Consider the following 27,641-nt stretch of genomic DNA (forward strand, 5'->3'; position numbering starts at 1 on the left):
CCCCCAATCTCGCCTCCCTCGCCCCCAATCTCTCCCCGCCCCGGCCGGATCCTGCGCCTCCTCCGCGCCCTCGCTGGATCCCGCCTCGGCGAGATCCCGCCACCGCCCCGGCGAGATCCCGCGGTCACAGCCCCACGTCCGTCGCCGCCCTCCGTATCGCCCGGTGCGATGTGCTGGTAAATAAGGTCTACTCTGCTCCCTCCCCGTCCTTGCTTCGCCTTCCCTCTGACCGGGCCGCGGCCAGCGTCGGATGCCATGGGCAGCGGCGCGTCACGGCTGCTCACCGCGTGCGCGTGCTCGCGGCCGGCGCCGGCGTCCGTCGACGCGGAGCCCTGCCTGGACGACGCGCTCGGCCACTCCTTCTGCTACGCGTCCGCCGCCGCCTACTCCTCCTCCTTCCGCCACGGCATCTCCGGCGCCGCGCTCTCCGCTAACTCCTCCGTGCCCGTGCCGCTCTACCTCTCCTCCTCCGCCGCCGGCGCGGGCTCCGTGCCGCAAAACTACTCCTCTGCGTTCCACACATCCTCGTCCTTCTCCTCCGCGCCGCTGCAGCTCTCCAACCTCTCCTCGGGGCCCCTGTTCCTCTCCGGGCCCATCGACCGCGGCGCCCAGCTCTCCGGTCCGCTCGACGCCGCCGTGCCCTTCTCCGGCCCGCTCCCCACCAAGCCCACCAAGCGCACCTCCTCCTCGTCCAGAGGGCTCTCCAGCAGGTTCCGGAAGCCATTATTCGGCAGCCTGCGGCGGAGCGTGTCAGAAAAGCACCAGCCGGCGCTCATGGTGCCACTCCGCCGAGACGACGGCGTGCAATGGGCGCACGGGCGCGCAGGGGAGGACCGCGTCCACGTGGTTGTCTCCGAGGACCAGCGTTGGCTGTTCGTCGGCATTTACGATGGCTTCAACGGCCCTGAGGCCCCCGACTTCCTTGTTGCCAACCTCTACCGCTTCCTCCTACGCGAGCTTCGTGGGATATTCTACGAAGAGGCAGACAGGGATAGCAAGCGGCTGTGGCAGTTCCTCGCCGATGGGGATGACGATGACAATGAACTTGACTTTTCAGGTTCCGGCCGGTTTGCAATGTCGCTTGCCAGGCTCAAGGAGCGGCGGTTCAACATGTGGGCACATGCAGCGGCTGTGGGTGATGATGAAATCAGCAGGGAGTGGGGTCCCAAGAAGTTGGAGGCAGCGCCAGCAGTGAGGGATCATGGAGCTGTGCTTGGTGCGCTCACTCGGGCGCTGGCCTCGACGGAGGCAGCATACCTCGACATGACAGACCAATCGATGGGATCCCACCCGGAGTTGGCGGTGACCGGGGCATGCCTGCTTGTGGCATTGGTGAGGGATGACGACGTGTATGTAATGAATCTTGGGGACAGCCGCGCCATTGTGGCGCAACGAGCAGATGATGACCATGGTTGCGGGCTTGGAGCCATGAGGATGGATGACATCGGCGTGGGATTGGAGATCGAGTCAAGGCCTGTCGGATATCCCATGATTGGGCTCGAGGCATTGCAGTTGTCTGTCGATCATAGCACCAGCATCGAAGAGGTAACTTTGTGCTGACACTCCTCTGCATAAGCAAATCTGCTGACACAACTTAGAATGAGCTTGTAGCTTATATACATTTATGTTCTATTGACCTGCTGTTCCACTGTTTATTATGTGTATGCCAGAGCTTCTGTCATTGTCTGTGAGTAATCTGCTTGCGTCTCTAAATGCAAAATGTGTGTGCCTCTGTCAGCAGTAAGGCACTCTAAATGATCAAACCATCACATTATTGTTCTTCTCCGGGTTTCCATTCATATTTCGTAGAACTAACCATGGAAATCATTTTATTGCAAATACCTGAAAGCTTTAAAGTTGAAACACCAAAGCAAAAAAAAGGTTCATGTCTTTATGAAAAGATCATGTAGAACACTTGTTATCCTTGATGCCTTATTTTTAGTTGGTCAGAGTCACACCCATTTGTTTCATCATTTGGTCATTTGCTGTTAGGTTCCATTTCCATTGCCCTTATTTCTCTTCTAAATTTGTCAATGAAAGCAGTTGGTCATTTTAGCCCTTGCACTATTTATGCCTATGAATTCATAGTATTTGTTTTGATATGCAGGAAGTCCAGAGGATCAAACGTGAGCATCCAGATGATGATCAGTGTATCGTAAATGACAGAGTAAAGGGCCGTTTAAAAGTTACCCGAGCATTTGGCGCTGGGTATCTCAAGCAGGTAATTGTGGTACGGCTTGGTTGGGTGTTTACTAAGATCTTTAACCCTACTCTCATAGTTCATTTTTTTTGCCTGTTAGCAGTTTATTTTGTTGGCTAAAAAACTTATTTTTGAGTATCTCAAGCAGGTAATTGTGGTATTGCTTGGTTGGGTTTTTACTAAGATCTTTAACCCTACTCTCATAGTTCATTTTTTTTGCCTGTTAGCAGTTTATTTTGTTGGCTAAAAAACTTATTTTTGAATGAGTATGAATTTCTTATGAGTAGTTTGTTCTTTTAATTTTGAATTATTTAGAAACTACTTTTAGAAGTTCCGATTGGTCTAATGTAATAGAAAACCTAGATAAAGCTTACCTAGAATTTGTGTATGTTGTACAGGCGAAGTTGAACAATGGATTGCTGGAGATGTTCCGCAATGAGTACATAGGTGATGCACCATACATATCATGCATACCTTCTCTTTGCCATCACAAGCTCACTTCAAGGGACCAGTTTTTGGTACTTTCTTCCGATGGCTTATATCAGTACCTGAGCAACGAAGAGGTAGTTCTGCATGTTGAGAATTTCATGGAGAGATTTCCTGAAGGCGATCCAGCACAAAGTCTAATTGAGGAACTTCTTTCCCGTGCAGCAAAGAAAGCTGGTAAGCTTTGCCTGTCATGCCTGTTCTTCCATACCATGTTTCTCATATTTCAATTCTTGATTTGTTTTTATGTGACCATTTCTTGTTGTAATCAGCGTTACACGTGTACAGAAATGACATGGTCACGTGCAAATTCATGCACACAAATGACATGGCCATGTCCCTGATATATTATTCCAAATAATAGAATGCTTTTAAGTTATCTTTACCAGATAGCACATGGCAGTCAAAATTCTTAGCTAGGCTACACAAATTTAGATTGTCTCTGTGAAGGGTCTCACATGATTTGATCATTTTCTTCCAACCGTATGCTATTTCACATTGATACATTTATTAACATTTGGTCATTGGCTTATTGCTATGTGTTGATGCATTACGTTATACACCTAAGCTGGTTTGCGTTAGTATCTTGAATGTCAAATGTGTTTTGATCTGTTTTTGCCCCCTTTTCTTCTTTGGCTTTCCAGGTATGGATTTCTACGAGCTACTAGATATACCTCAAGGGGACCGGAGGAAATACCACGACGACGTCACCGTCATGGTTGTTTCCCTGGAAGGTAGAATATGGAAATCGTCTGGAACTTATGTGTGATGTTCAGCCGGAACAATGTCGGCATCAACATTTATGGTGCGGCCCCTGCGGCTGGTCAGCGCCTCCGAGCGAGTTCGTACATGCTCATCAAGACAGAAACATCCCCACACTTGACAGCTTGGCAGGCAGATGATGTGCTCCATGCATTTCTGAAAGCTGTATTCTCTGATCGGAGACCATGGCTGGTCCAGATCTCAGGTTCAGCGCAAAACACAGCCCATGAGTCAGATTAACACCGCGGAGAACCGACAGGGAAAAGGGGGAGCAATCCCTGTCAGATTAGAGTTAGAGTTCGCCTTGTCCCGCCACCCGCAGCGTTAATTGGTCACGGGACTCACCTGTGACAATTTTCCCCCACCTCGCTGTGGTGTTGTAGAAGGTTTGCTTCTTTTCTTTCCTTGCTGGGAGCGGAAGAAGACCTCTGGGGCAGGCAATTTTTCTGGGTCATGTAGGGGGTGTCATGAGCCTGTACGGGGCCCGAACTGTTCTTCATCAGAAAGAAAAATGACCATTCGCTCCTCGTTTTGTGCTTTATGTTGTCTTCCTCGACCCTGACAGTTGGGAACTCCTATTCCGCGCGCAATAGCAAGCAAAAGCCCGCGCCCGCGCCCGCGCCCGCGCCCGCGCATAAGGTGGCGTCATCATGGGCCTGGACCAAGAAGGTCGCGCGACGGTGGTGAGGCGGAGGAGGAAACTTAGGGGTTGGGTACGGGTGCGGCTCACCGCCGTCAGAGAGTGGGTTAGTGGGGAGGACGCGGTGGCGGTGAGGGCAGAGAGGGGTAGCGAGGCCGCGGTTGACGGGGGAGGGCGGTGAGGTCTCTTCCTCTGTGTACATCCTGCGTGGCGATAAATGGATCTTAACGGAGGCTTAAATCGAACTATTCGAGGCCCAGCTTTGCAAGATTCGGCCGATGCTCTGTTTGGCCTGCTTCGAAGACAGTTGGGACCGGAAAATCCCGAAATCACTAGGTTGCCGCAAGTGGCGCGCTGCATGTGCTCCACTTGTCACAACCTCGGAGTTTTTTTTTTCATAGATTCGTTTATTCAAAATGTTTTATCTTTTAAACCGTGCGTCCAAATCTCGAACCATTTTCAACGTTGGATTTCTCACGTCGAGATCTTCAAAAATAGATCCCATGTTGATAGGTTTTGATGAACTTTTTTTTCATGAAAAAACCGGACAAAAAAACCGAACCGGAAGCACGGGTTTTCTACTTTCCGAAATAGGCACGCCCGTGCCTCTCACAAATCACAACCGTGCCTCTCGCGAAAGCAAAACCATGACTCTCGCGGAAGGGAAAAAAACACATTTTTTTTTCCGTTTTTGAGGAGGCACGACCGTGCCTCTTGCGAAAGAAAATAAAATAGGAAACACATTTCTTTTTCATTTTCGAGAGGCATGGTCGTGACTCTCGTGAAAGCACAACCGTGCCTCTCGTGGAAGCAAAACCATGACTCTCGCGAAAGAAAAAAAGCCTAGAAAACACGTTTTTTTTTCGTTTCCGGGAGGCACGGCCGTGACTCTCGTGAAAGCACAACCGTGCCTCTCCTGGAAGCAAAACCATGACTCTCGCGAAAGAAAAAAGCCTAAAAAACACGTTTTTTTTCGTTTTCGGGAGGCACGGCCGTGACTCTCGCGAAAGCACAACCGTGACTCGCGAAAAAAAACAGAAAACACGTTTTTTTCGTTTTCGAGAGGCACGGTCGTGACTCTCGCGAAAGAAACAAAAACGCGTTTTTTTGCGCAATTTTTTTCTTTCAAAAAACTTCTTTTTACCAAAAAGCTAAGGAAGACCGATGGAAAATAAAAAGTCAAAAAAACCCTGAAAAAACCGCTAAAAAGCTGAAAATGCATGTGGAAAAATAAAAAAAAACAGAGCGAGCGTCCAGACCGCGACAAGTGGCGAATGTCTGAGAGCGCGTCAAGTTGCGCTGGTCATTGCAAGGCTCCTGAAGGAGCGCTCGTTAACTAGTTGCTCTCGGAAAATCCTATTTGCCGCAGATTGTCGTTGATTCGCACATAGCGATCGACCAGGGAGTGTCATAGGCCGGCCCAATTATCAGCAAAGAACGCGCTACAGTACCGGCCGGTTTTGGAACATTCTAGGAGATTCCAGTCAGGCTTTTCTGGTTTTAGCAACCTTCTAGAACGCAAGGGAAGTTCCTGAACCGGTTCTAGGTCTTTTTTTGTTTTTTGTTTTTTCCTGTTTCTTTTTTCATTTCTATCCTTTTTTCGTTTTCCTTTTTGTTTCATTTTCGTTTTTTATTTCTTTGTTTCGTTTCCTCTTTTCCTTCTTTTTTAATTTCGTTTTTATTTTTATTTTTCAACAAACTTTCAGAAATTTGAAAAATGATTGCATTTTAAGAAATTTGTTCATTTTTCCTAAAATGTTCCTCTTTTGAAATGTTGTTTACATATTTACAGAAAATCTAGAATTTTAAAAAATCTCAACATTGCAACAAATGTTCCAAAATTCAAAAATAAAAGTTTAGAATTTCAAATTTAAAAAATGGTCGCATTTTAATTTTTGTTCACAAACTCAGAAAATGTCTGGGATTTTCAAAAGGTGTTCCCACTTTCAAAATTTGTTCACAAATTCAAAAAAGTTCATGTTTTCAAAACTATTTCGTAAAATCAAAAAATGTTCCGGTGATCTAAAAAATGTTCGCCTTGGAAGTTTCGTTCAAAAATTTAAAAAATGTTCTGGAATTTTACTTTCCAAATATGTTGATGAATAAAAAATTCATGTTTTCAGAATGTGTTTACGTATTCAAAAATTGTTCAGGAATTTCATAAAGTGTTTGCATTTTGAAAATTTTGTTCGTAATTTCATAAAATGTTTGCATTATTCATTTTAGTTCTTGTTTGTCAAAAAACGTATGAATTTTCAAAAAATTCTTCATAATCTATTTTTTTTGCATTATTAGTTTTTGTTCTTGTTTGTCAAAAAAGTTTATGTTTCAAAATATTGTTCGTAATCTAAAAAAAGTGTTCTCCCTGTGAAATTTGTTCGTCTTTCAGAAAAACTTTGTGTTTCAAAAAATGTTCTATTTTTAAAAAAATTGTTCAGATATTAGAAAATGTTCGTATTTCAAAAAATATTTACGTTTTTCGAAATGAAATCACATTTAGTCTCAGTAATGTAGGTGGCTATAGGGCCTCTGTTCGATCCCTCACACATACTTTTGTTTATTCGAATTTGTGCTATTGGTGTTTAAGATTTGTCTCTGGCTTTTATTTCTTGATGAAGTGTAGCGCTGCCCATCTAACACCAAATTTGTCTGTCGTGGTGGCTAGCTCGATGAGCAACCTGCTTTGAGGACGCATCTTCGAATCCCGATGCCCGTGCGCTCCTTTTTCAATGTTTTTATTCACGCCACTGTAATTGGGCTCGGCCCAGGTGCGCCGCCCTGTGCGAAAGGGCGACTGCTTGCCGCAACGCGCGGCATATAGGAGGTCCCGCTGGGACCTGCGAAGATTACGGCATGATGAAGATATTTGGGTTGCCAAAGTGTTATTTTTTAGAACAAGCAACCCAATGTGGTCTGTCATTTTCATTGAGAGGGAGGGTCAGTTACAAGCTATGTGTAACGTCCCGGATACAACTTTTCATATTCGTAACTCCAACTCTTGCCTTTTCGGGGTTGCGATATGATATTTCCTTCGTGGTTGGGTTTTTGTCTTTTGTTTTACATTTTGTTCATGGCATGCATCTCATCTCATGGCATCATGTGCATTGCATCCGCATGTTTTCATAAAACATGTAGTCGTTCGCAGTTGCCGCTTCTTCCTCGTCTCCGTTGACCTTTGTCACACCTATTTGCCTTGTCGACCTCTTTCAGACCCCCTCTCTGCGCAACCAACGACCCCCTTTTGCGCGCGTCCGAAAACTTCCCCGAACCCGACCCGGATTGTTGTTACCGGTGGGTCCGGATCATCCCCTAACATCCCTAAAACATCTCCGTTTTCTTATTTGGACCCCCTAGCCTATTTTTCTCGACCGCCTGATTTCGATCGGATGATCCAAACTCCCCTCCTTTCCATATATTAGTCCACCCCTAGTCCATTTTGGCAAACCCTAGAAATCCTCTCCTTTGTCCCATCGCGCCGCCACTCTTCCTGTCTCTTCCTCATTGGGATCCTCCCCGATCCAAAAATCCTCACTCTTTTCAAACACCAGACCAACCCGTCACCTCCACCTCCCGATCTAGTTCATCCATTGACCCCCTCCAAATCCATCCATACATCAGCCATGAGGGCCTCCTCTGCCTCTCCGCTCGATCTGGATCGGAGCCCGAGCGAGAGGAGCTCGCTCCCGAACCAGCGCACTCCTCGGCTCCTCTTCGAGCGCCTCGCCACCAACCCTCGCCGGCCATGGAGGCCCAAGCTGTCGACCAGAACCAGGCCGTCCCGCTCTCCTTCTTCCTCCCCCCTTCTCTCTTATTCATCTCCTTTCCCTCCCTAATCTCTCTAGCCCTCTCTTTGTGTTGTGGGTTACAGGAACGATGCATGGAGCTCGTCCATGGCGCGCGAAGCATGGAGCTCCGCTTCGTTCGCTGGCTCCGTCCACCGCTTCCCTGAACTGAACCCCCACGTCTGGAACCAGACACCCCGACGCCCTTCACCCGCGTGCCCTCGCCGGACCTCCTTCCTCTGCGCCAAGTCCCGCTGACACCATGCCCCACCTTCGCCTCGGCCTCCTCTGCTCCCGCACCTGAGGCCCCGAGCTCCTCCAGCTCGACCCCGTCCGCCGAGCTCCCTGCCGCGCCAGAGTCCCGCCTCTTCCTTCCCTGCATCGCCGCCAAGGCCTCGTCGCCGGAGTCCCGTGCGTCGTCGTGTTCGTTGACCGGTCCCGCTGGAGACGAGCGCCACGACCGCTCGCACGCGCCTGGCGTTGACCATGCCTCCCCAACCTCCTCGCTCGGGCCAGTTGCCGATCTAGCCCAGCCAACGCTCCTCTCCACCGACTGGGCTTGGCCCATGGTGAGCAGCCCAGTCCGCCCAGCAGTTTTGGCCCGCGTAGTGTTTTTTTCTTGTCTGCGAATTTGCCTAATTATCCAGTGAATTACGGTTTTACAGAAAAGTCCCTAGTCTTCATGCATATAATAACTCATTAACCGTGCATCGGTTTAAAATGATTTAAACCTGTAAAATGCTTAGAATTTTGTGTAGATTAATAATATGCCACTTTCATCCATGTTTAAAATGTTTAAAATGCTATTTGCATTTAATTTGCTCAAATGCCTTGTTAAAATGATTTATTTCATAACTAAATAACCGTAGCTCCATTTTAAATAAACTTTATATGTAAATGGGGTGGGAAAATGCCTAGTTTAACATGGTGGACTTTATTTTCCTGTTTAATAACAATAAAATATGTTTTAGGGAAGAATAGTACCAAATATAAAATATAGACATGAGGAGTTTCCGGAATTGTTGTTAGTTCTTCCGGCCTCATTTAAACGTGCCTAGTTAGGTAGTTTTCTTATGCTTCACCCCCTTGCCATGCTAATAACATTTAATATTGTTGGGGTACATAACCGAGTTTAAACTAAATATGTCAATGTGGTGTTTTGTCAATATGCAACTCGTTGCATATTGAGCTCCACTTAATTTGTAGTGTTGTTCGTTGCACTTTGCCATGCCATGCTCTTAAACCGGACATGCATCATACTTGTTTGTGCATCATGCCATGTTTATGCTTGTGTGTTTACCATGTTGTATGCTTTTTTCCGGTTTGCTTCTCTCGTTAGCTTCGGTTTCGTTCCGGAGTCGTGAGGATTCGTTCGACTACATCCGTTTGTCTTCTTCATTGACTCGTTCTTCTTCCTAGCGGGATTTCAGGCAAGATGAACGTCACCTTGGATCTCATTACTATCATTGCTATGCTAGTTGCTTCCTTCTATCGCTTTGCTGCGCTACATATCACTTGTTCCTCAAGCCTCCCAAATTGCCATGTCAGCCTCTAACCTTTTGCACCCTTCCTAGCAAACCATTGCTTGGCTATGTTACCGCTTTTGCTCAGCCCCTCTTATAGCGTTGTTAGTTGCAGGTGAAGTTGAAGATTGCCCCATGATGGACAAAATTATGTTGGGATATCACAATATCTCTTATTTAATTAATGCATCTATATACTTGGTAAAGGGTGGAAGACTCGGCCTTATGCCTAGTGTTTTGTTCCACTCTTGCCGCCCTAGTTTCCGTCATACCGGTGTTATGTTCCCGGATTTTACATTCCTTACGCGGTTGGGTGATTTATGGGACCCCCTTGACAGTTCGCTTTGAATAAAACTCCTCCAGCAAGGCCCAACCTTGGTTTTACCATTTGCCTCACCACCACCTATACCTTTCCCTTGGGTCGGCCAACCCGAGGGTCATCTTTATTTTAGCCCCCCCGGGCCAATGCTTGTCTAAGTGTTGGTCCAAACCGAGCGATGTCCGGCGCCCCCTGGGCAACCAGGGTCTATGCCAACCCGACGTCTGGCTCATCCGGTGTGCCCTGAGAACGAGATATGTGCAGCTCCTATCGGTATTTGTCGGCACAACGGGCGGTCTTGCTGGTCTTGTTTTACCATTGTCGAAATGTCTTGTAAACCGGGATTCCGAGTCTGATCGGGTCTTCCTGGGAGAAGGAATATCCTTCGTTGATCGCGAGAGCTTATCATGGGCTAAGTTGGGACACCCCTGCAGGGTTTAAACTTTCGAAAACCGTGCCCGCGGTTATGCGGCAGATGGGAATTTGTTAATGTCCGGTTGTAGATAACTTGACACCAGATCCGAATTAAAATGCATCAACCGTGTGTGTAGCCGTGATGGTCTCTTTTCGGCGGAGTCCGGGAAGTGAACACGGTTTTGGGTTATGTTTGACGTAAGTAGGAGTTCAGAATCACTTCTTGATCATTGCTAGTTTCACGACCGATCCGTTTGCTCTCTTCTCGCTCTTATTTGTGTATGTTAGCCACCATATATGTTTAGTCGCTGCTGCAACCTCACCACTTTACCCCTTCCTTTCCCATTAAGATTTGCTAGTCTTGATACCCATGGTAATGGGATTGTTGAGTCCTCGTGGCTCACAGATTACTACAACAACAGTTGCAGGTACAAGTTTATGCGATGATCCTGATGCGAGAGCGATGTTTGCTTATTTTGGAGTTCTCCTTCGGTTTCTTCTTCGATCAGGGGATATGTTCCAGGTCGGCAGCCTGGGCTAGCAGGGTGGATGTCGTTTGAGTTTTTGTTTGTGTTTCATCCGTAGTCGGATGGTGCTCTTGTGTAAGATGATGGTGTATTCGTGTGGCATGGTATGCCTTATGTATGTATCCCTTTTTATTATGTAATGTTGATGTAATGATATCCACCTTACAAAAGCGTCTTCAAGATGCGCTTCTATCCTTGGTGGGACCTTCGAGTTCCTTTAGGATAGGGTCGCATCTTGGGCGTGACACTATGAGTGTAAAGGCATAATATTATACAAAAACAATCATTCAGTGAAAACCATGTGAAAAAGATGTTTTGAAGTTTCAAAAAAAATCTTAGAATAAAATAGAAGATGTCAAGCGGGTGATGTTCTATTGCCATGCAAAATTTCAAGTTCAAACACATTACGGGATGTGAGCTATGAGAATAACAAAATCATCATTGAATAGTGCCGAGCAGTAACGTCACTATTCAGGGCTAATTTTTTTTTATAGCTCACATTTCTCAATGTGTTTCAACTTGAAATTTTGCATGGCAATAAATCATCACCCTCTTGACATCAAGTATTTTTTTCAGATTATTTCGAAACTTTCAAATGTGGTTTTCACAATGTTTTTTTTGAATTTGTTTTCCGTATGATATTCTCCCCTCTTTGGCGCCCAAAGGAGAAAACAGATCGAAACCACCCACCACAAAGAACTAAGTTGCTCCTCTCTAATGCTTGCCTCCTTTCGCCTAGCAAGCACCCACTGCTTGTGCTCGTCTACGCTAAGCTTACAACTCTCTATACGGTCGATGCCTTACCATCGAACACTCTGGTGTTCCTTTTTTTGCCAAAGCTTACAAAACCCCACAATTAAGTTCGAAACCAGTTCTCTCACCGTAGCACAAGGGAACTTGTTGCCCATCGAGCACCACCATTCTCTTGCATTGATGTTCAAATTTGGAGTTATGCTCCCAAGTCTGAAGCCACGGAGGAAGAGAAACTAGGACCGCGCAGGGAGCGCTGGTTCCCAGGGCGGCGGCCCTGGATCTGGTGGGTGGCGCCGCTCTCTCCGGTGGAGGGCGCTGTGGGTGCTGGCCGTCCCTCCGGCCGTGCGGGCGGCGGTTGGACGGCGGAGGTACCTCGTTGCTGCGGGCTGCTCCGGTGGCTCCGCCAGATCGGATCTCCGGCCCCTTCCGTCTGCTCTGCATCCCCTCTCCTGTCCGGATTTAGCGCGCCCGTGCTGCAAGATCTGGCCCCTGAGGTGCGGTGGAGGGAGCTTGGAACGGGGGAATCCCCTGGTCGACTCCGCATCGACCTCGACGTCGGCGGTGCATCGGCTCCGATCCCCTCCTGAGGGCGCGTTGAGTTTCCCCCCCTCCACCTCCCCCTCCCCTGTTTTTCCCCAGGTGAAAAATCTAGGCTTTGGCCGGCTGTCGACGGTGCTCCATCGTCGTGTTCCTCCTTGGAGGCGTCGCTAGGGGTAGGGGTTGGGTTGGGTGCCTGCAGTTCTTGGTTGGTGGCGGCTGCGGTGCAGTGCTTGCTCGGGTTTCCGGTGGTGGTGGAGATTAGGTGCTGTGCCCTGCTATCCTTCAGTGGTTGCTGCCCTGCCGCGCTCGTGCTCCGCTGGCCGTTTTACGGCATCCCCGTGTTGTGGCACGGCTTGGATGTAGAGGAGATGGGTTCTCCTCTCTAGCATGTGCACATCCGGGTTGTGGCACATCCAATGTTTTCCTCCCTGCAGGCACGATCCTCCTCTACTCTGCTTGTTCGGTGCCCCGTGGATGTCTCTGTATTCGTTGTTCTAGTCTGCGATGTACCTCCGGCGGCTTGGTCTTGTTTGCTTTGTAATGGCAAGTTTGCACTTTGGTCTGCCGAAGTGTGATCTCTCTTGTAATCTTTCAGTTTTTCTCCAAGCTTTGCCTTGTAATAATCAGCACCATATATCCTAGCCGGTTGATGGCTTCATTAATTTGAAGTCGGGCTTTATGCCTTTCATCTAAAAAAATGGGCATTGCACCATCAGATGGTTGATGGTCTCCGGCGCAAGATTGCAGGGCAGGCATGCTGCATGTTGCATACCACCTCACACGAGCCGATTTGCCGGTCAATATCGATCTCTCATCACAAGCTATGTGAAGAACCATTCCTTTGGAGGAGCCTCATTCTTCCAAAGAGCACTGCATAGTCCGCATTCTCGGTACCAAAGAAGTACACACGATAAGCTGATCTAGTAGTGTAAACACCTGACACGGTGACACCGTCAGCCTCCATGTGAAGCTATCCTCCACATCACTCACCGGCGGTACCCTCTGGATAAGCCGCCAAAGCTCCATAAATTCAATGAACGCATCTAAGAAAGGGTCCTCTGATGTATTTAACCCATTTGCCCTCCTTCACGGCGTCCGCCACATATCTCAATATACCACATCTAGCCCTCACGAATGGATATAAACTAGGGACGATGTTTTTTTTAATGGTCACTGGGAGGGGGGGGAGTACCCCCACCTGAATATATTGCTCAAAAGCTGCCAAAGCCAAGAGTCACCCCTTAAGCTTTGGTTGATCCAGTTTATAAGGGAAACCGGGTCAAAAGCCTAAACAAGTTGACCCCGTTTATGAGGAAAATTAGATGCGATGTTGTGGGCACTTCGCCCCTCGGTCCACCTGTCATGCCAAGAGCTCACCCTATCACCTCTACCAATAGTGCACTTTTTTTTAAACGAGGCAAAAGACTTGCCATTTTCATTGATTAAGAAGAAGAAGAATTGTCCGGTTAATTGACAGAAAACCGGACTAAAACCGACACAATCCAGCCCACAAATGGGCACCACCGGCCAACCTGGCCACCGACATGGAACACAGAGCTGCAGGACAGCTGCACAAGCCACGACGACACATGCCAACAGATGGTCACACACACAAACAACCGACAGCTCCGACTTGACGATGAGCATCATAAGGGAAATATGCAGTACTTGCGCCGACCGTGCTCACCACATACGACCACCGAGTGCCTGTCATCGTCGCCACCTGGACTCACTCCACCGCAGCTCCGATTTCAAAACAACCAGGCAACCCACGGAAGAGCACCTCGGACACGTCGGGAAGATCCGACTACCAAAGCCCGAGCCGCAACCGAAGCTCCTCTCAACGCCGCCATCGTTGCCATACAGAAATCATTGCCCCCGAAACAGCCTCCTCAGCAAACCACGCGGCGAAGATGACGCCAACCACCGCGGTAAAGATGCCGTCAACCACCGGTCTCTAGTTGTAGCCGGCTCCAAGACGATGCCCCAAAGGAGGAAGAAGACGTGAAGGCGCCTTCATCGCCTGATCCCGCGGATCAGCGGTTTCCCTCCAGAGCCAAGGCCGCGGGAAGAGGGGAGAGGCAACACACTGCATCGATGCTTCCAAGAAAGAGAGCGGCGCCTGCGGGCGTCGTCGCCGCCGCATCCGGCAAAGGCCGGAGATAGGATTTCTCCCGGTGAAGCTCGTCCACCAACTGCCCGAACCGGTCGGCCACAAACTGCCGCCCACCAAACCTCGTAGAGCACCGAGGCACGTCGTCTGACTCCAACTGGCCGCAGGATCCCCCGGTCCGCCACGTCCAGGCACGCACCGCCCCCTGACCGAAGCCGCCACCACCAAATCCGGGGCTGCCGCCCCGGCAACCGCAACCATAGCCAGCAGATCTGGCACCCACCTTGCGCTGCATTGCCACGAAGCCGCAGATCCTCACTGCAACACCGGAGCCGGGGGGAGGGGGGGGGAGAGCTGCCACCCCGTCCCGAATCCCTCCTGGACGAGCTGCCGGACCGAACCCGAACGCAGCCCGCACCACAGCCGCACTGCCTAGCCACACCTCAGCCGCCAGTCGGAGAACCCAGCAGGCACAACTGCCCACCGTCGTGGGAGAGCCGAATCCGGCCGCACTCGCCCAGATCTGGCGAGCTGCCGTCGATGGATCGCCGAGAGGGCCGCCAGATGCCGGCTCGGAGTTGAACGCGAGGAGGATGCTCCAGGCACCGGAGAAGAAGGGGGGCGCCACCCAACCCCGCCTAGCCGGAGAGGAGCGCCGGCGGAAGCCCGTCGGTCACGCGCATCCACGTAGCGCAGCGAAGGGGGCCGGGCCTCCTCACTGAGAGCCGCCAGGCGAGAAGAGCGCCTCCGCCGCCGCCGTCCGCCACACGGGCTTAGCCCGGCGGCATCCTCCGGCGACGGCGGCGGAGAGGGGAGGGGCGAGGAGGCTGACCGGCGGAGAGGGATTGGATTCCGCCCGTGTCGCCGCTGGCGACGCGGGGGACGGGTATTTTCCCGGCTATACAATAACAACTACCAATAGTGCACTTGGTCGCCACGAGAAATAGATGTGCGGCCTCCTCATAGATAGAGAGAGATAGAAGGCCAAAGTGTTAACAAATCTAGCATAACAAAACTAGCATCATGTTTTTGCTGGTGGCGGTGGGTCTACCTCCTCCTGTGTGGATCGTCTCACCGTCTGGGCCTATCTCCTTCTGTTTGTAGGCAGTGCTTGCAAACGGTACACGTTTGCCGATTCGGTCAACGATATTGCGCTGTCAGCCAACGCATTTCCGTCCGTCATTAGAGCTAATCAGCTACTCTAATTCTAAAAACAGAGGCAAATACAATACATTTTAAAAACAATATCATACTCTATAGCCTGAAACTGCATTCGAGTTATTTTCCCACCTCCGCTCACCATCCGATCTAAAATGAATGGTTGGAATCAAGATGTCAACTGCGTCAGAACATGAGATAAGGTCACTTGGCTTCCTATTTTTTACCACAGGTGAAATCTGGAGGCGGACTCCATGCAAACCTTGTACTTTGAAAAATCCCCAGCTGGAACATATCAAATCTCTGTGATACGCTTGTCTGTGGCAGCAGCCGGAGTATCATGTAAAAGGAAACTCGCAGAAGGAATCACCCGCAGGACTTTCTGCGATCTCACAGCAGGCTAGTGAGATGCAACGGCCGAGTATTATAATGCCATGCGGTCGGTGATAATTATCCGGGTCGGTTTTGTATTTGGTTAGTCAACGGTTGGAGATGATTCCCTGTGATCATGGGCTGCTGTTGATTCATATAGTATGCTTGCAAGAAGGGAGCTTAATGGCCGGTCAAAATTATAGATCTGGAAAGCGTCCGTTTGTGATGTACTGTGCTACGTCGGAAATGGTGGACTGAGGAGGATATGAGGTAGGCTTGCTTGCAAGAGAAGGATGTGTGTCACCCGCAAAAAGAGAGAGAGAGAGAGAGAAGGATGCGTGTGTTTCCATAGGCTGGAAGCATGCCGTGTGTAGCACCACCGCATTTGGATTCCTCTCCCACCTTCCGAGTCCTTCCGTGTGTTACTTACTACTCCCTCCGTCCTCGCGTGGTTGTATTGTCTCGACAGGCCCTCCGTGGAGCGGCGTGTGTGGGTATTTTATACGTGCCGTCAATTTTTTCGCTAATTAACTGAAAAACTCTCTTCTGCTTAGTTAACGGACGGGGCAAATTTATTGCCTCCGTTTCAAAATAAATAAATATAAGAGCTTATATTATGAGAGGGAGGAAACAGTTACTACTGTAGCAAAGAATTTTGAGTGCCTCATCTATCACATCGATGAATCCAAGGAACTCAGTTTTCGCTCAGCTTTTTGTTATTCTTAATTAATCGACGAGACAAATCTTTTGACTCTGTTTAAATTTTTCTGAATCCGAGGAACTCGGTGCGATCGTTCAGTTTAGCCACAGCCAAGTTCCAGGTGTCATTCTCAGGCTCTCTTTTGACAGTCTTTTTCTTAGCCCATTGGTTCAGGTGCTACCAACCCAATTGCAACGAATGCTACTACTTTTTCTCCCTGAAACAAACTTGAGTAAAGATCACTCTCCCCACTGCCTCTAGTAGTACTTGAAACGGAACAGCGAATAGGTATCTTCTTCTTAACTTTGAATGTAAAACCAAAACTTTCGGCATTGACCTGGAGCAAATGGCGCCCCATATCCCCTTGTTTTCTCCCTGAAAATCTCATAGCGCGTCTCACGTTGAGGATAGGGAACACGCTGCCAAGCACCGTCGTGCTAGGCACTCAACCGCCGGCTACCAAAACCAGTATGAACAGAGACAGAATGAAACCAGGGTTAACAATCCAATAAAATAAGGTTTAGATCAGTAAGTATGAATCTCCCCCGAATTAAGCTTCCTCGGCACTAATTGCCAGCATCTCTTTCAATTATGACCCCTTTGACTATTCCCTCGCAGAATTGCCGGCCTATGTTGTATATATAGCCTTTTTTTTTGCGGGCCTATGTTGTATATATAGCCTTCTCGCATCATTTCTACTCCTACTTCATATAGACTTGGAATGGGGATGGGCCATTAGTACGAGTTGGTGTGGTGTGCATCGCGATCTATGGACATGGACATGGAGGAGCCTCCCCACCTGTTCCTGTGCCCCATCTCCATGGAGCTCATGGAGGAGCCCGTCACGGTGTCCACCGGCGTCACCTACGACCGCCGCAGCATCGAGCGCTGGCTATTCTCGTACGGCCGGACCACCTGCCCGGCCACGATGCAGCCGCTCGCCAACCTTGACCTCACCCCGAACCACACCCTCGCGCGCGTCATCTCCTCCTGGCTCGACCGCGGCTCCTCCTCCTCCTCCTCGTCTTCGTCGTCGCCGTCTACATCGTCGCTGTCGAGTCCGGTCCACGAGCTGGGGACGCCGCTGACGAGGATGCTGGAGGAGGAGCGGCTGCGGTCGGCGCTGGGCGACCTCGAGGAGACGCCGTTCAAGGTGACCGCGCTCAAGAGCATGCGGAGCTGCATGGCGGGCGACGTGGCCATGCAGATCATCTTCGTCGCCTCGGGCGGCGTTGAGGCGGTCGGGCGCGTGATGGCGCAGGCGCTGGCGGAGAGCGGCGCGGGAGGCGACTTCTCCGCGTTCACGGTGTGCGAGGAGGCTGCCGCGGTGCTCGCCGCGCTCCCGCTCTCCGACGAGGCGTCGGTGGGGCTCGTTCTTGCGCCGGAGTGCCTGAGGCCCATCATGGCGTTGCTCCAGCGCGGCAGCGCGGAGGCGAGGCTGCACGCCATGGACATCCTCACCAAGATCTCCAGTGCCGGCGCCGGTGACCACTGGACCGCCGGCATCGACGTCGATGACGTGCTCAAGTCCCTCCTCGAGCTCCTGTCCGACGAGGTCTCCGCGCGCCTCAGCTCGCGCGCGCTCGACGTGCTCCTGGACGTGGTGGAGCGGTCGCCGAGCGGCCGCGCCAAGGCCGTGGAGGTCGGCGCGGTGCACGTCCTCGTCGAGCTCCTCGTCGTGGACGCCGACGACCGCCACGTCGCCGAGCGGATACTGCTGCTTCTCAAGCGGCTGTGCAAGTGCCCCGAGGGGCGCCTTGCCTTCGCCGAGCACGACCTGTCGGTGGCAGCCGTGGCGAGGACAATGCTGCGGGTGTCGGATCTGGCCACGCAGCTGGCCGTCAAGGTGCTGTGGCTCGTGTCCATGGTGGCGCAGTCGGAGAAGGTGCTCGAGGACATGGTGCTCACCGGCGCCGTGGCGAAGCTGCTCGGGCTGCTGCACGTCGAGAGCGCGCCGTCTACGAAGCAAAAGACGGTGAGGATGGTGAGGATCCACGGCGTGTTCTGGAGGCAGTACCCTTGCTTCCCCACAGACCTCAAGGATTACTTGAGGTTGCTCGATTGATTTGTTCATTGGTATCGGGTAATCTGCAAGAAAGTGAACGAAAACCGTGAATTTTCTTATAGTAGAAAAGTTTTGGAACTAATCTATTTGTGATTATAATGTAAAGACTACAGGGAATGTATCTATTATATTATGGAAAATGTACATGAAACAGCAAGAGCATCATTCCCTCTTACGTCCATCTTAATGGTTTTGACATTCCCAATTTTTTCAAGAAATTGGCAGTTGTGTTCTCTCCTCCTGCGCTATTGCAGTGCCGATCGATCCGCAATCATAAACCAGGAGCTGCCGCACGAATCCACATTACTGTGTAGGTCTTCGATTCTATGCATTGCAACCTATTCGGCATCTCGAATTTCCAGTGATTAAGTTTGAGCACTATTTTAGAGAAACAATTAAAGAGGAGGTGATGATATAACTTTACGTAAGTTTGTTTTCAGATAAATTTTATATGCACAATAAAAACGACGGAGAAAGTATTTTACACTATGAACATAGTAACTTAGACTAATGTCATATGCATGACTAGTATAAATTACTCTCACTATGACCAGCCTAATGCTTAAACTTGCTAAGCAATGGAAAATCATTGCTGATATGCACGCCCCTCATGTGTCAGCCAAAGCCTCTAGTATGCATGGCCCACTTATGACATATTCATGTATACTTCCATGTTTTTGTTATGTATTATGTTTTTGGTGAGAGCAGCAATTTAAGAAAGATATAAAAGTAATAAAAAATCTGAATTTGTTTAGGCACCCAAGACGGCCAGGTGTGCTAGGTGCGTGCAATTTTTTGTGATCAAACGGCATATGTGGAGTGCGTGGCAAAAAAATCTACTTAAAAACATTGAAAAAGAAGCGTTGTGTATATGCCGCTCTGAAGTAAAAGACGGTGAGGATCCACGACGTTTTTGGAGGCAGTACCCTTACTTCCCCACCGACCTCAAGGATTACTTGAGGTTGCTTGATTGATTTGTTCATTGGTTTCAGCAGCAAGAAAGTGAACGAAAATAGTGAATTTTTTTCTAGTACATAAGTTTTGGAACTGATATATTTGTGATTATAGTGTAAAGACTATACGGGATGTATCTCAAAATATATGGAAAATGTGTATGAAACAGCAAGAGCATCATTCCTTGTTTCATGCGACATTCCAATTTTCTTCAAGAAATTGGCAGTTGTGCTCTCTCCTCGTGTGCATTGCACTGCCGATCAATCCCCAATTATAAACCAAGCGCCGTCGCACGAATCCACAGTACCGTGTAGGCCTTCGATCCTGTGCATTGCAACATGTTTAGCATCTCGAATTTCCAGTGATTAATTTTGAGCACCGTTTTAGAGAAACAAACAAAAAGGAGGTAATGATGTAACTTTATGAAGTTTGACTTTAGATAAATCTTATATGCGTATCAAAAAGGACCAGAGGAAGTACTTTGCACTATGAACGTAGTAATTTAGACTAGTGCCATATGCATGACACTAATATAAGTTACTCCCACTATGGCAAGCCTAATGTTTAAACTTGTGCGCATACTATTAATGTCATGTGCTAAGCAATGGAAAAATCAGTGCGAATATGCACGCTTCTCATGTATCAGCCAAAGCCTCTAGTATGTATGGCCCACGTATGACATATTCGTGTGTACTTCCATGTTTTAGTTATGTTTTGTACTTATAGTGAGAGTAGCAATTCAAAAAATAAATAAATATAACAAGTAATAAAAAATTGAACTTGTTTAGGCACGAAAGACCGTCAAGGTGCACTGGGTGCGTGCAAATTCTCATGATTAAACGACATATGAAGAGGCGAATCAACCTGTGGTTGAGTTGGTTAGGTGGACAGTGGTATCCCCAACCCATCAGGGTTCAAATCCTGGTGCTCGCATTATTCCTAGATTTATTTCAGGATTTCCGGCGATGCGTTTTCAATGGGAGGAGACATTCCCGTCGACGACGAGGCGCCTACGGTGACTTCGTAAATCTCAAGATGATATGCCGGCCCAGTCTCTCGGAGGTGCTCATAGGGGTAGGGTGTGCGTGCGTGCGTTCATAGGGGTAAGTGTATGCGCGTGTATATGAGCGCTTGTGTCTGTACTGATGCTAAAAAACGGCATATGAAGAGTGCATGGCAAAAAAACATAACTCTATTGTTAAAAAAAATTGAAAACAAAAGCACCGTGTACACTTGATGTTTTTTTGCCACAAGCTCCTCGGATGTCATTTGACAATGAAAATTTACATGCACCTGACGCATTTGAGCATCTTGGATGCCTAAAGATCTCAAAAGTTTTTTAATTTTTCTATTAAAATTTTAAATTTACTGTTCGCCGAGAGCAGATGAGTCTAGGTTCCTCTCTAGATTACCGATCTTTACCTTTTTTTTTCAACTACCTCACAGTATCTCTAACCAATCAACGCTTGAGATAACGTCGACAGGGACGTCTCTTCTCACATTCCCAGTTACACTATCCTCGGCAAGTCAATTAATCGGTACCCATGAGCCAAAAATCCATCCCACATTGGAAATGCACGGAAACTGTCGGAGTAAATAACCACATGTAGCCTTATCCGCTCCCCCTGGTTCTTCAAAACAACGGGCCGACTGCGCCCCTTAAGCTTCCAAGACGAAGGGCCGCCTTCTCGTGGCCGGCTGCAAGAAGGCGGCAAGGTTTAGTAAGCCGTCCCAAGGTGGGCCGACTCCTAGCAGGCGGCCACCAGAGTGGCCGATGATAACCCATAAGTGTAAGGGATCGCAACAGCTTTCGAGGGTCAAGTATTCAACCCAAATTTACTGATTCGACACAAGGGAAGCCAAAGAATATTATTGAGTATTAGCAGTTGAGTTGTCAATTCAACCACACCTGGATAACTTAGTATCTGCAGCAAAGTATTTAGTAGCAAAGTAGTATAATAATAAAGGTAACAGTAGCAAAAGTAATGTTTTTGGGTTTTGTAGTGATTGTAACAATAGCAACAGAAAAGTAAATAAGCAAAGCACAAGGTGTGAAAAGCTCGTAGGCATTGGATCAGTTATGGATAATTATGTCGGATGCGATTCCTCATGTAATAGCTATAACATAGGATGACACAGAACTAGCTTCAATTCATCAATGTAATGTAGGCATGTATTCCGTATATAGTCATACGTGCTTATGGAAAAGAACTTGCATACCATCTTTTGTCCTACCCTCCCGTGGCAGCGGGGTCCTAGCGAAAACTAAGGGATATTAAGGCCTCCTTTTATAGAGAACCGGAACAAAGCATTAGCACATAGTGAATACATGAACTCCTCAAACTACAATCATCACCAAGAAGTATCCCGATTATTGTCACTTCGGGGTTGTCGGATCATAACACATAATAGGTGACTATAGACTTGCAAGATAGGATCAAGAACACACATATATTCATGAAAACATAATAGGTTCAGATCTGAAATCATGGCACTCGGGCCCTAGTGACAAGCATTAAGCATAGCAAAGTCATAGCAACATCAATCTCAGAACATAGTGAATACTAGGGATCAAACCCTAACAAAACTAACTTGATTACATGGTAAATCTCATCCAACCCATCACTGTCCAGCAAGCCTACGATGGAATTACTCTCGCACGGCGGTGAGCATCATAAAATTGGTGATGGAGGATGGTTGATGATGACGACGACGATGAATCCCCCTCTCCGGAGCCCCGAACGGACTCCAGATCAGCCCTCCCGAGAGAGATTAGAGCTTGGCGGCGGCTCCGTATTGTAAAACACGATGAAACTTTCTCTCTGATTTTTTTCTCCGCGAGACAGAATATATGGAGTTGGAGTTGAGGTCGGTGGAGCCTCAGGGGGCCCATGAGACAGGGGCGCGCCCAGGGGGTGGGCGCGCCCCCCACCCTCATGGACAGGGTGTGGGGCCCCTGGTCTTGATTCTTTCGCCAGTATTTTTTATATTTTCCAAAAAGTGCCTCCGTGGATTTTCAGGACATTCCGAGAACTTTTGTTTTCTACACATAAAACAACATCATGGCAGTTCTGCTGAAAACAGCGTCAGTCCGGGTTAGTTTCATTCAAATCATGCAAGTTAGAGTCCAAAACAAGGGCAAAAGTGTTTGGAAAAGTAGATACGTTGGAGACGTATCAGCCGACTCCTACCAAGCGGCCAGACATACACCCTCAAAGTTTGCACCCACATAACGGTGACAAGACGGGGCATGGCTACGGTAAAGCCTGCCACCCCCGAATCCCGGAGCGAGCATGGCCACAGTGCACCATATCGGGCGGCCATCCCCCGCCCGGTGCGGCACTGTTGCCACGTTGACCATGACATCACCCACGACAGAGATACCATGCCCCCACGACTAGCTCTCAGTACGGCCCGCAGGCGGCAGGCCCCTCCTGCCAGAGAGCCACCAGAGGGTGGCTTGGCAAGACTAGTCGGCATGAAGGAAGGCTGGCTCCCAACAGTCGGCCTACCTTCACCCTAGAAGTTTGTGCACCATTAACCAGATAAGACGGGGTGAGGCTACAGTGAACGCCCGCCAGGCGGCGGCACTGTAGCCATGCTTGCCCCGACAAAGCCATCGTCATCAAGGGTGAGGCTACAGTGATGAGCGGCCGACAGGGACCACAGGCGGTGGGCCCAACTTGTCGGCCAAGAGGCCGGCAGTCGGCGGGCCCAAGTGGCCGGCGGAGAAGCCGGCGCCCACAGACACTGACGGCCTGGGTCCACACCCAGACGGATTACTATTGTACCCCTGGGGGGTAGGCCTATATAAACCCCCGAGGACACCCATGCAAAGGGTTGATCCATTAGAACTACACACACCACGTAGAGAGAAGAGGAGAGCTAGTCGTGCCCTTCTTCCTCTAGCCAAAATAGTTCAAGGAGCCACTTGTAGCTACTTGATTTAATGATTATGCGAAGACCCCGCAGAGCAGGACTAGGGGTGTTATCTCCTAGGAGAGCCCCGAACCTGGGTAAGATTCGCCGGCGTGCATGTCTTTGCCTTATCCCATTTCCACGCACCGGCGATGTCTTACTGGCTCCCACAATGATTAGCCATCCTTTGGCATATGTCGCACCTACAACCCGACATTTAGCGCCCACCGTGGGGGCCAGGTGCACCGTCGTCCGGAGACCTGCTCTGGACGGGAACCTTGTTCCTTCCTAGCGAGCGTAGACAGCCCGGCACGCCCGATGGTGCTTGCCCCGACGCGCTGCATGGCGTCGACGCCGCCTGTGCAGCGAGCTGCCTCGCCGATCTCCTCGGTGAGATCCACCTCTCCGACAAGCCCGTGCCAGACGCGAGTGCAACCAGCTCTGAGAGTTGCCTCATCAACCTCCTTGGCAAGCTCGACCTTGCCAGCGAGCCCACCTCCGACTTGGAGTTGATCGGCTCCACCGACCCGATGCTCGTCGACTCCGACACGGCATCCCTCGACGCCTTCCCTACCAACGTGGTGGTGATCTACGACCCTCTTCCACGCGTCGACAACAACGGCAGCACCGTCACTGAGGTGCTGGTCATCAGCCACGGTGCTGCATCCGGCGAGAACGCCCATGACACTCTGCAGACGGTGCTGCACGACCTGTCCGCACCCATTCTGGCTGACGCCGACGCCGAGACGCTGGAGGCCCACCGCCTTGCCCTCATCGAGGACGGCAAGAAGATAGCCTCCATGAGACGCCTCACCGAGGCTTATCAACATGAGGTTGATCGTGCCGCCTCCGGCATGCCGGCTGCTGGCGGTCCCAGCCGGCTTGGCGCTATCAAGAAGTGCGGCGTGGCCATCGCCAGCATGTTGGAGGCCGACCGCCCAGTCTACGCCACACTGCTCGAGAACTTGCGTGCTGCCCAGGCGGCAGCAGATGAGCTGGAAGGCTTGGACGGTGACGAGCTATGCTGCATGACGAGACGCGTCCAGCAGCTCATCGACACGGCCGCAGAACGGCAAGAAGCCGGCGCCTGCGCTGAGAGTCCTCCCCCTCGCAGAGAGCACGGCACGACCTCTCAGACGCCAACTACAGGCGATGCCCGTGAGCGAAAGGATAAGGAGCCGGCTGCTAGCCGCAGTCGGACGTGCTTCACCATCGAGCGCGACGAAGAAGGCCGCCCACAAGCCGTGGAGCGGCAAGGTGATAACCTGCCTCCTCCTCTGCCCCACCAGGAGAGATATCCCTTCCCGCCACCTGTTGAGCACCCGACGCTCAGCGGCCGGCTGGGCCACATCGAGGGAATCGGCGAGAATGGCGCTCGCCATCGGATCGACCGCCTGGCGCGATCCCTGGCACTAGAAGAGGAGGAGGATGTCGGCCTGTCTTGTTTTGGTCCCCACATTCGCGACGAGTCCTTTCCCAAAGGGTTCTCGCTCCCAAGAGACACGCCCAAGTACAACGGCTCGGTGAAGCCAGAAGACCGGCTGATAGACTACTCCACTGCAATCAGCATAGCAAATGGCAACAGGTGCATTGCCGTGAAGTACGTCCCCCTCATGCTTCAAGGCACGACACGCACCTGGCTGAACAACCTCATGCCCTATAGCGTGAACAGCTGGCTCGATTTCATGGAAGTCTTCATCCGCAACTTCACCAGCACGTACAAGCAGGCGCCAAAGCCCCGCCAACTTTCTCTGTGCGTCCAAGGCCCAACCGAGTCCAGCCGCGACTATCTGACGCGCTGGGTCGAGCTCTGCAACTCCTGCGAAGGGGTGCACGAGGTGAAAGCTATAGAATACTTCACCACCGGGTGCCGGGAAGGCACCCTCCTCAAGCACCGACTCCTTTGTGACGAGCCGGCTACACTCGACGAGCTGCTGATCATAGCAGACAAGTACGCCACTGCCGAATCCTCAATGAAGTCGAAGCTCCGGGTGGACGCCTCTGGAAAGGTGCTCCCTCCGGCTCCGAGAACGTCGGCTGGCGACACCAATCGACGCTCGCATCAGAATGACAATAAACGCAAGGCCCTGATGCCGACTTCCACTAGCCGGCAAGTGGCAATAGTCGAAGACCAGCCGCCAGAAGGGCAGCCCATACCCAAGCATCAGAAAGGCGGCAAGCCGGCTTGGCAGCCTGCTTTCTCCTACGAGCAAACCCTCGATGCCCCCTGCAAGTTCCACAACGGCGCGAAGCCGTCCAACCATATAACCTGGAAGTGTCATTGGCTCACTCGGATCTCCAAGGGCGAAGGACTACTGTAGGGGAACGTAGTAATTTCAAAATTTTCCTACGCACACACAGGATCATGGTGATGCATAGCAACGTGAGGGGAGAGTGTGCCCACGTACCCTCTTAGACCGAAAGCAGAAGCGTTAGCACAACGCGGTTGATGTAGTCGTACGTCTTCACGATCCCACCGATCCAAGTACCGAACGTACGACACCGCCGAGTTCAGCACACGTTCAGCTCGATGACGTCCCTCGAACTTCGATCCAGCCGAGCTTCGAGGGAGAGTTCCGTTAGCATGATGGCATGGTGATGATGATGATGCTCTACCGACGCAGGGCTTCGCCTAAGCACCGCTACGGTATTATCGAGGTGGAATATTGTAAGGGCATTTTATCCCTAAGGTGTTTTGGTGATTGATGACAATGCTTTTGCGGACTAATCGTGTGCCTTGAGTATTTCAGTCGCTTCGTCGCTAGGCACAAGACGGTTTGGTACCCCTCGAAGACTATTGAATACGGTGGTGTTCTACGTCTCTTTTGGTGGATTTGAGTCATAGGATAGCCGTACTATTAAGAGGGGGTCCGCGGTGGAAAGGTTTGGGTGGAATCATCACGTACATGTTTTCTCCCTTTGCACCGCCTTTCCCTTTGCGCGTTGGAGCATCCTCCTTTATCTTCATTGTTGTGCAAAAAGAAGGATTCCTAGTGTTGCTTCTGAGGCATGTGGTAGTACTGCTCCTAGGAGCAGTAGTACCGCAGGCCCCTGCGGTAGTACCGCAAGCCCTTGCAGTAGTACAGCAGGAGCACACGGTAGTACTGATTCTATGGAGCTGTAGTACCGTGGCCTCAGGCGAGGCTCAGCCTCTCTTGCAGCTGTAGGGGCGGATGTAATTTTTTACATCCGCGCCCTACGCGGTAGTACCGCCCCATGCGCGCGATAGCACCGTGAGTCCTGGTTTGGCTCAGTAACACGAGCGGAAGTAGGGGCAGATGTAATTATTTACATCCGCTCCCTGCATGGTAGTACCGCACGCCTGGCGTGGTAGTACCGTGTCGGAGTTTTGCACTATTCAATTTTCAGCGGAAGTAAGCATGGATGTATTTTATTCAACCGTGCCCTCCCCAGCCTAGTCCATCTGGCCTTGCGGTAGTACCGCAAGGGGGAGCGGTAGTACCGCGTTAGCGGTAGTACCGCGTTAGCGGTAGTACCGCTCTCAGCCTTGGCGGCTCTGGCCTGGACTAGCCCCTGCCGTTACAGCGGTAGTACCGCGGTCCATCGCGGTACCGTGAGCCCCTGTGGTAGTACCGCTTGTTTGGAGCGGTAGTACCGCAGGTCACAGGCTGAGTAAGTGGATAACGGTTGGATTTGTCTCTCCACTATATAAGGGATGTCTTCTTCCTCTAGTTGACCACCTCTTCCATCCCTAAGCTTCATTGTTGCTCCAAGCTCCTTTTTCGCCCGATCTCTCTCCCTAGCCAATCAAACTTGTTGATTTGCTTGGGATTGGTTGAGAAGGCCCCGATCTACACTTCCACCAAGAGAAATTTGATTCCCCCCACTAATCCCTAGTGGATCTTGTTACTCTTGGGTGTTTGAGCACCCTAGACGGTTGAGGTCACCTCAGAGCCATAGTCCATTGTGGTGAAGCTTCGTGGTGTCGTTGGGAGCCTCCAATTAAGTTGTGGAGATTGCCCCAACCTTGTTTGTAAAGGTTCGGTTGCCGCCTTCAAGGGAACCAATAGTGAAATCATGACATCTCGCATTGTGTGAGGGCGTGAGGAGAATACGGTGGCCCTAGTGGCTTCTTGGGGAGCATTGTGCCTCCACACCGCTCTAACGGAGACGTACTTCCCCTCAAAAGGAAGGAACTTCGGTAACACATCCTCGTCTTCACCGGCTCCACTCTTGGTTACCTCGTGCCTTTACTTTTGCAAGCTTACTTGTGTTATATTCATTGCTTGCGTGTGTGCTTGTTGTTGTTGCACCATATAGGTTGTTCACCTAGTTGCATATCTAGACAACCTACTTTGATGCAAAGTTTAATTTGGTAAAGAAAAGCTAAAAAAATTTAGTTGCCTATTGACCCCCCCTATAGTCAACTATATCAATCCTAACAATTGGTATCA

General features: G+C 50.2%; 2 protein-coding genes across 2 annotated transcripts; both read left to right on the plus strand.

Annotated features, from left to right (window-relative positions):
• Nucleotides 1-6: 6 nt before the first annotated feature.
• LOC119323497 (probable protein phosphatase 2C 26) lies at nt 7-3,976 on the plus strand. The gene is made up of 4 exons (XM_037597172.1): nt 7-1,545; nt 2,108-2,221; nt 2,599-2,863; nt 3,331-3,976. Exons 1-4 carry the CDS (start codon nt 256-258, stop codon nt 3,453-3,455), a joined length of 1,794 nt encoding a protein of 597 aa, XP_037453069.1. The 5' UTR covers nt 7-255; the 3' UTR covers nt 3,456-3,976.
• A 13,050-nt stretch (nt 3,977-17,026) lies between these two features.
• LOC119325323 (E3 ubiquitin-protein ligase PUB23-like) lies at nt 17,027-18,510 on the plus strand. Its single transcript, XM_037599068.1, has one exon. It carries the CDS (start codon nt 17,059-17,061, stop codon nt 18,352-18,354), a length of 1,296 nt encoding a protein of 431 aa, XP_037454965.1. The 5' UTR covers nt 17,027-17,058; the 3' UTR covers nt 18,355-18,510.
• The last annotated feature ends 9,131 nt before the right edge of the window (nt 18,511-27,641 follow it).

This window comes from Triticum dicoccoides, chromosome 6B (assembly GCF_002162155.2).
Source record: "Triticum dicoccoides isolate Atlit2015 ecotype Zavitan chromosome 6B, WEW_v2.0, whole genome shotgun sequence".
NCBI classification, from domain to species: Eukaryota; Viridiplantae; Streptophyta; class Magnoliopsida; order Poales; family Poaceae; genus Triticum; species Triticum dicoccoides.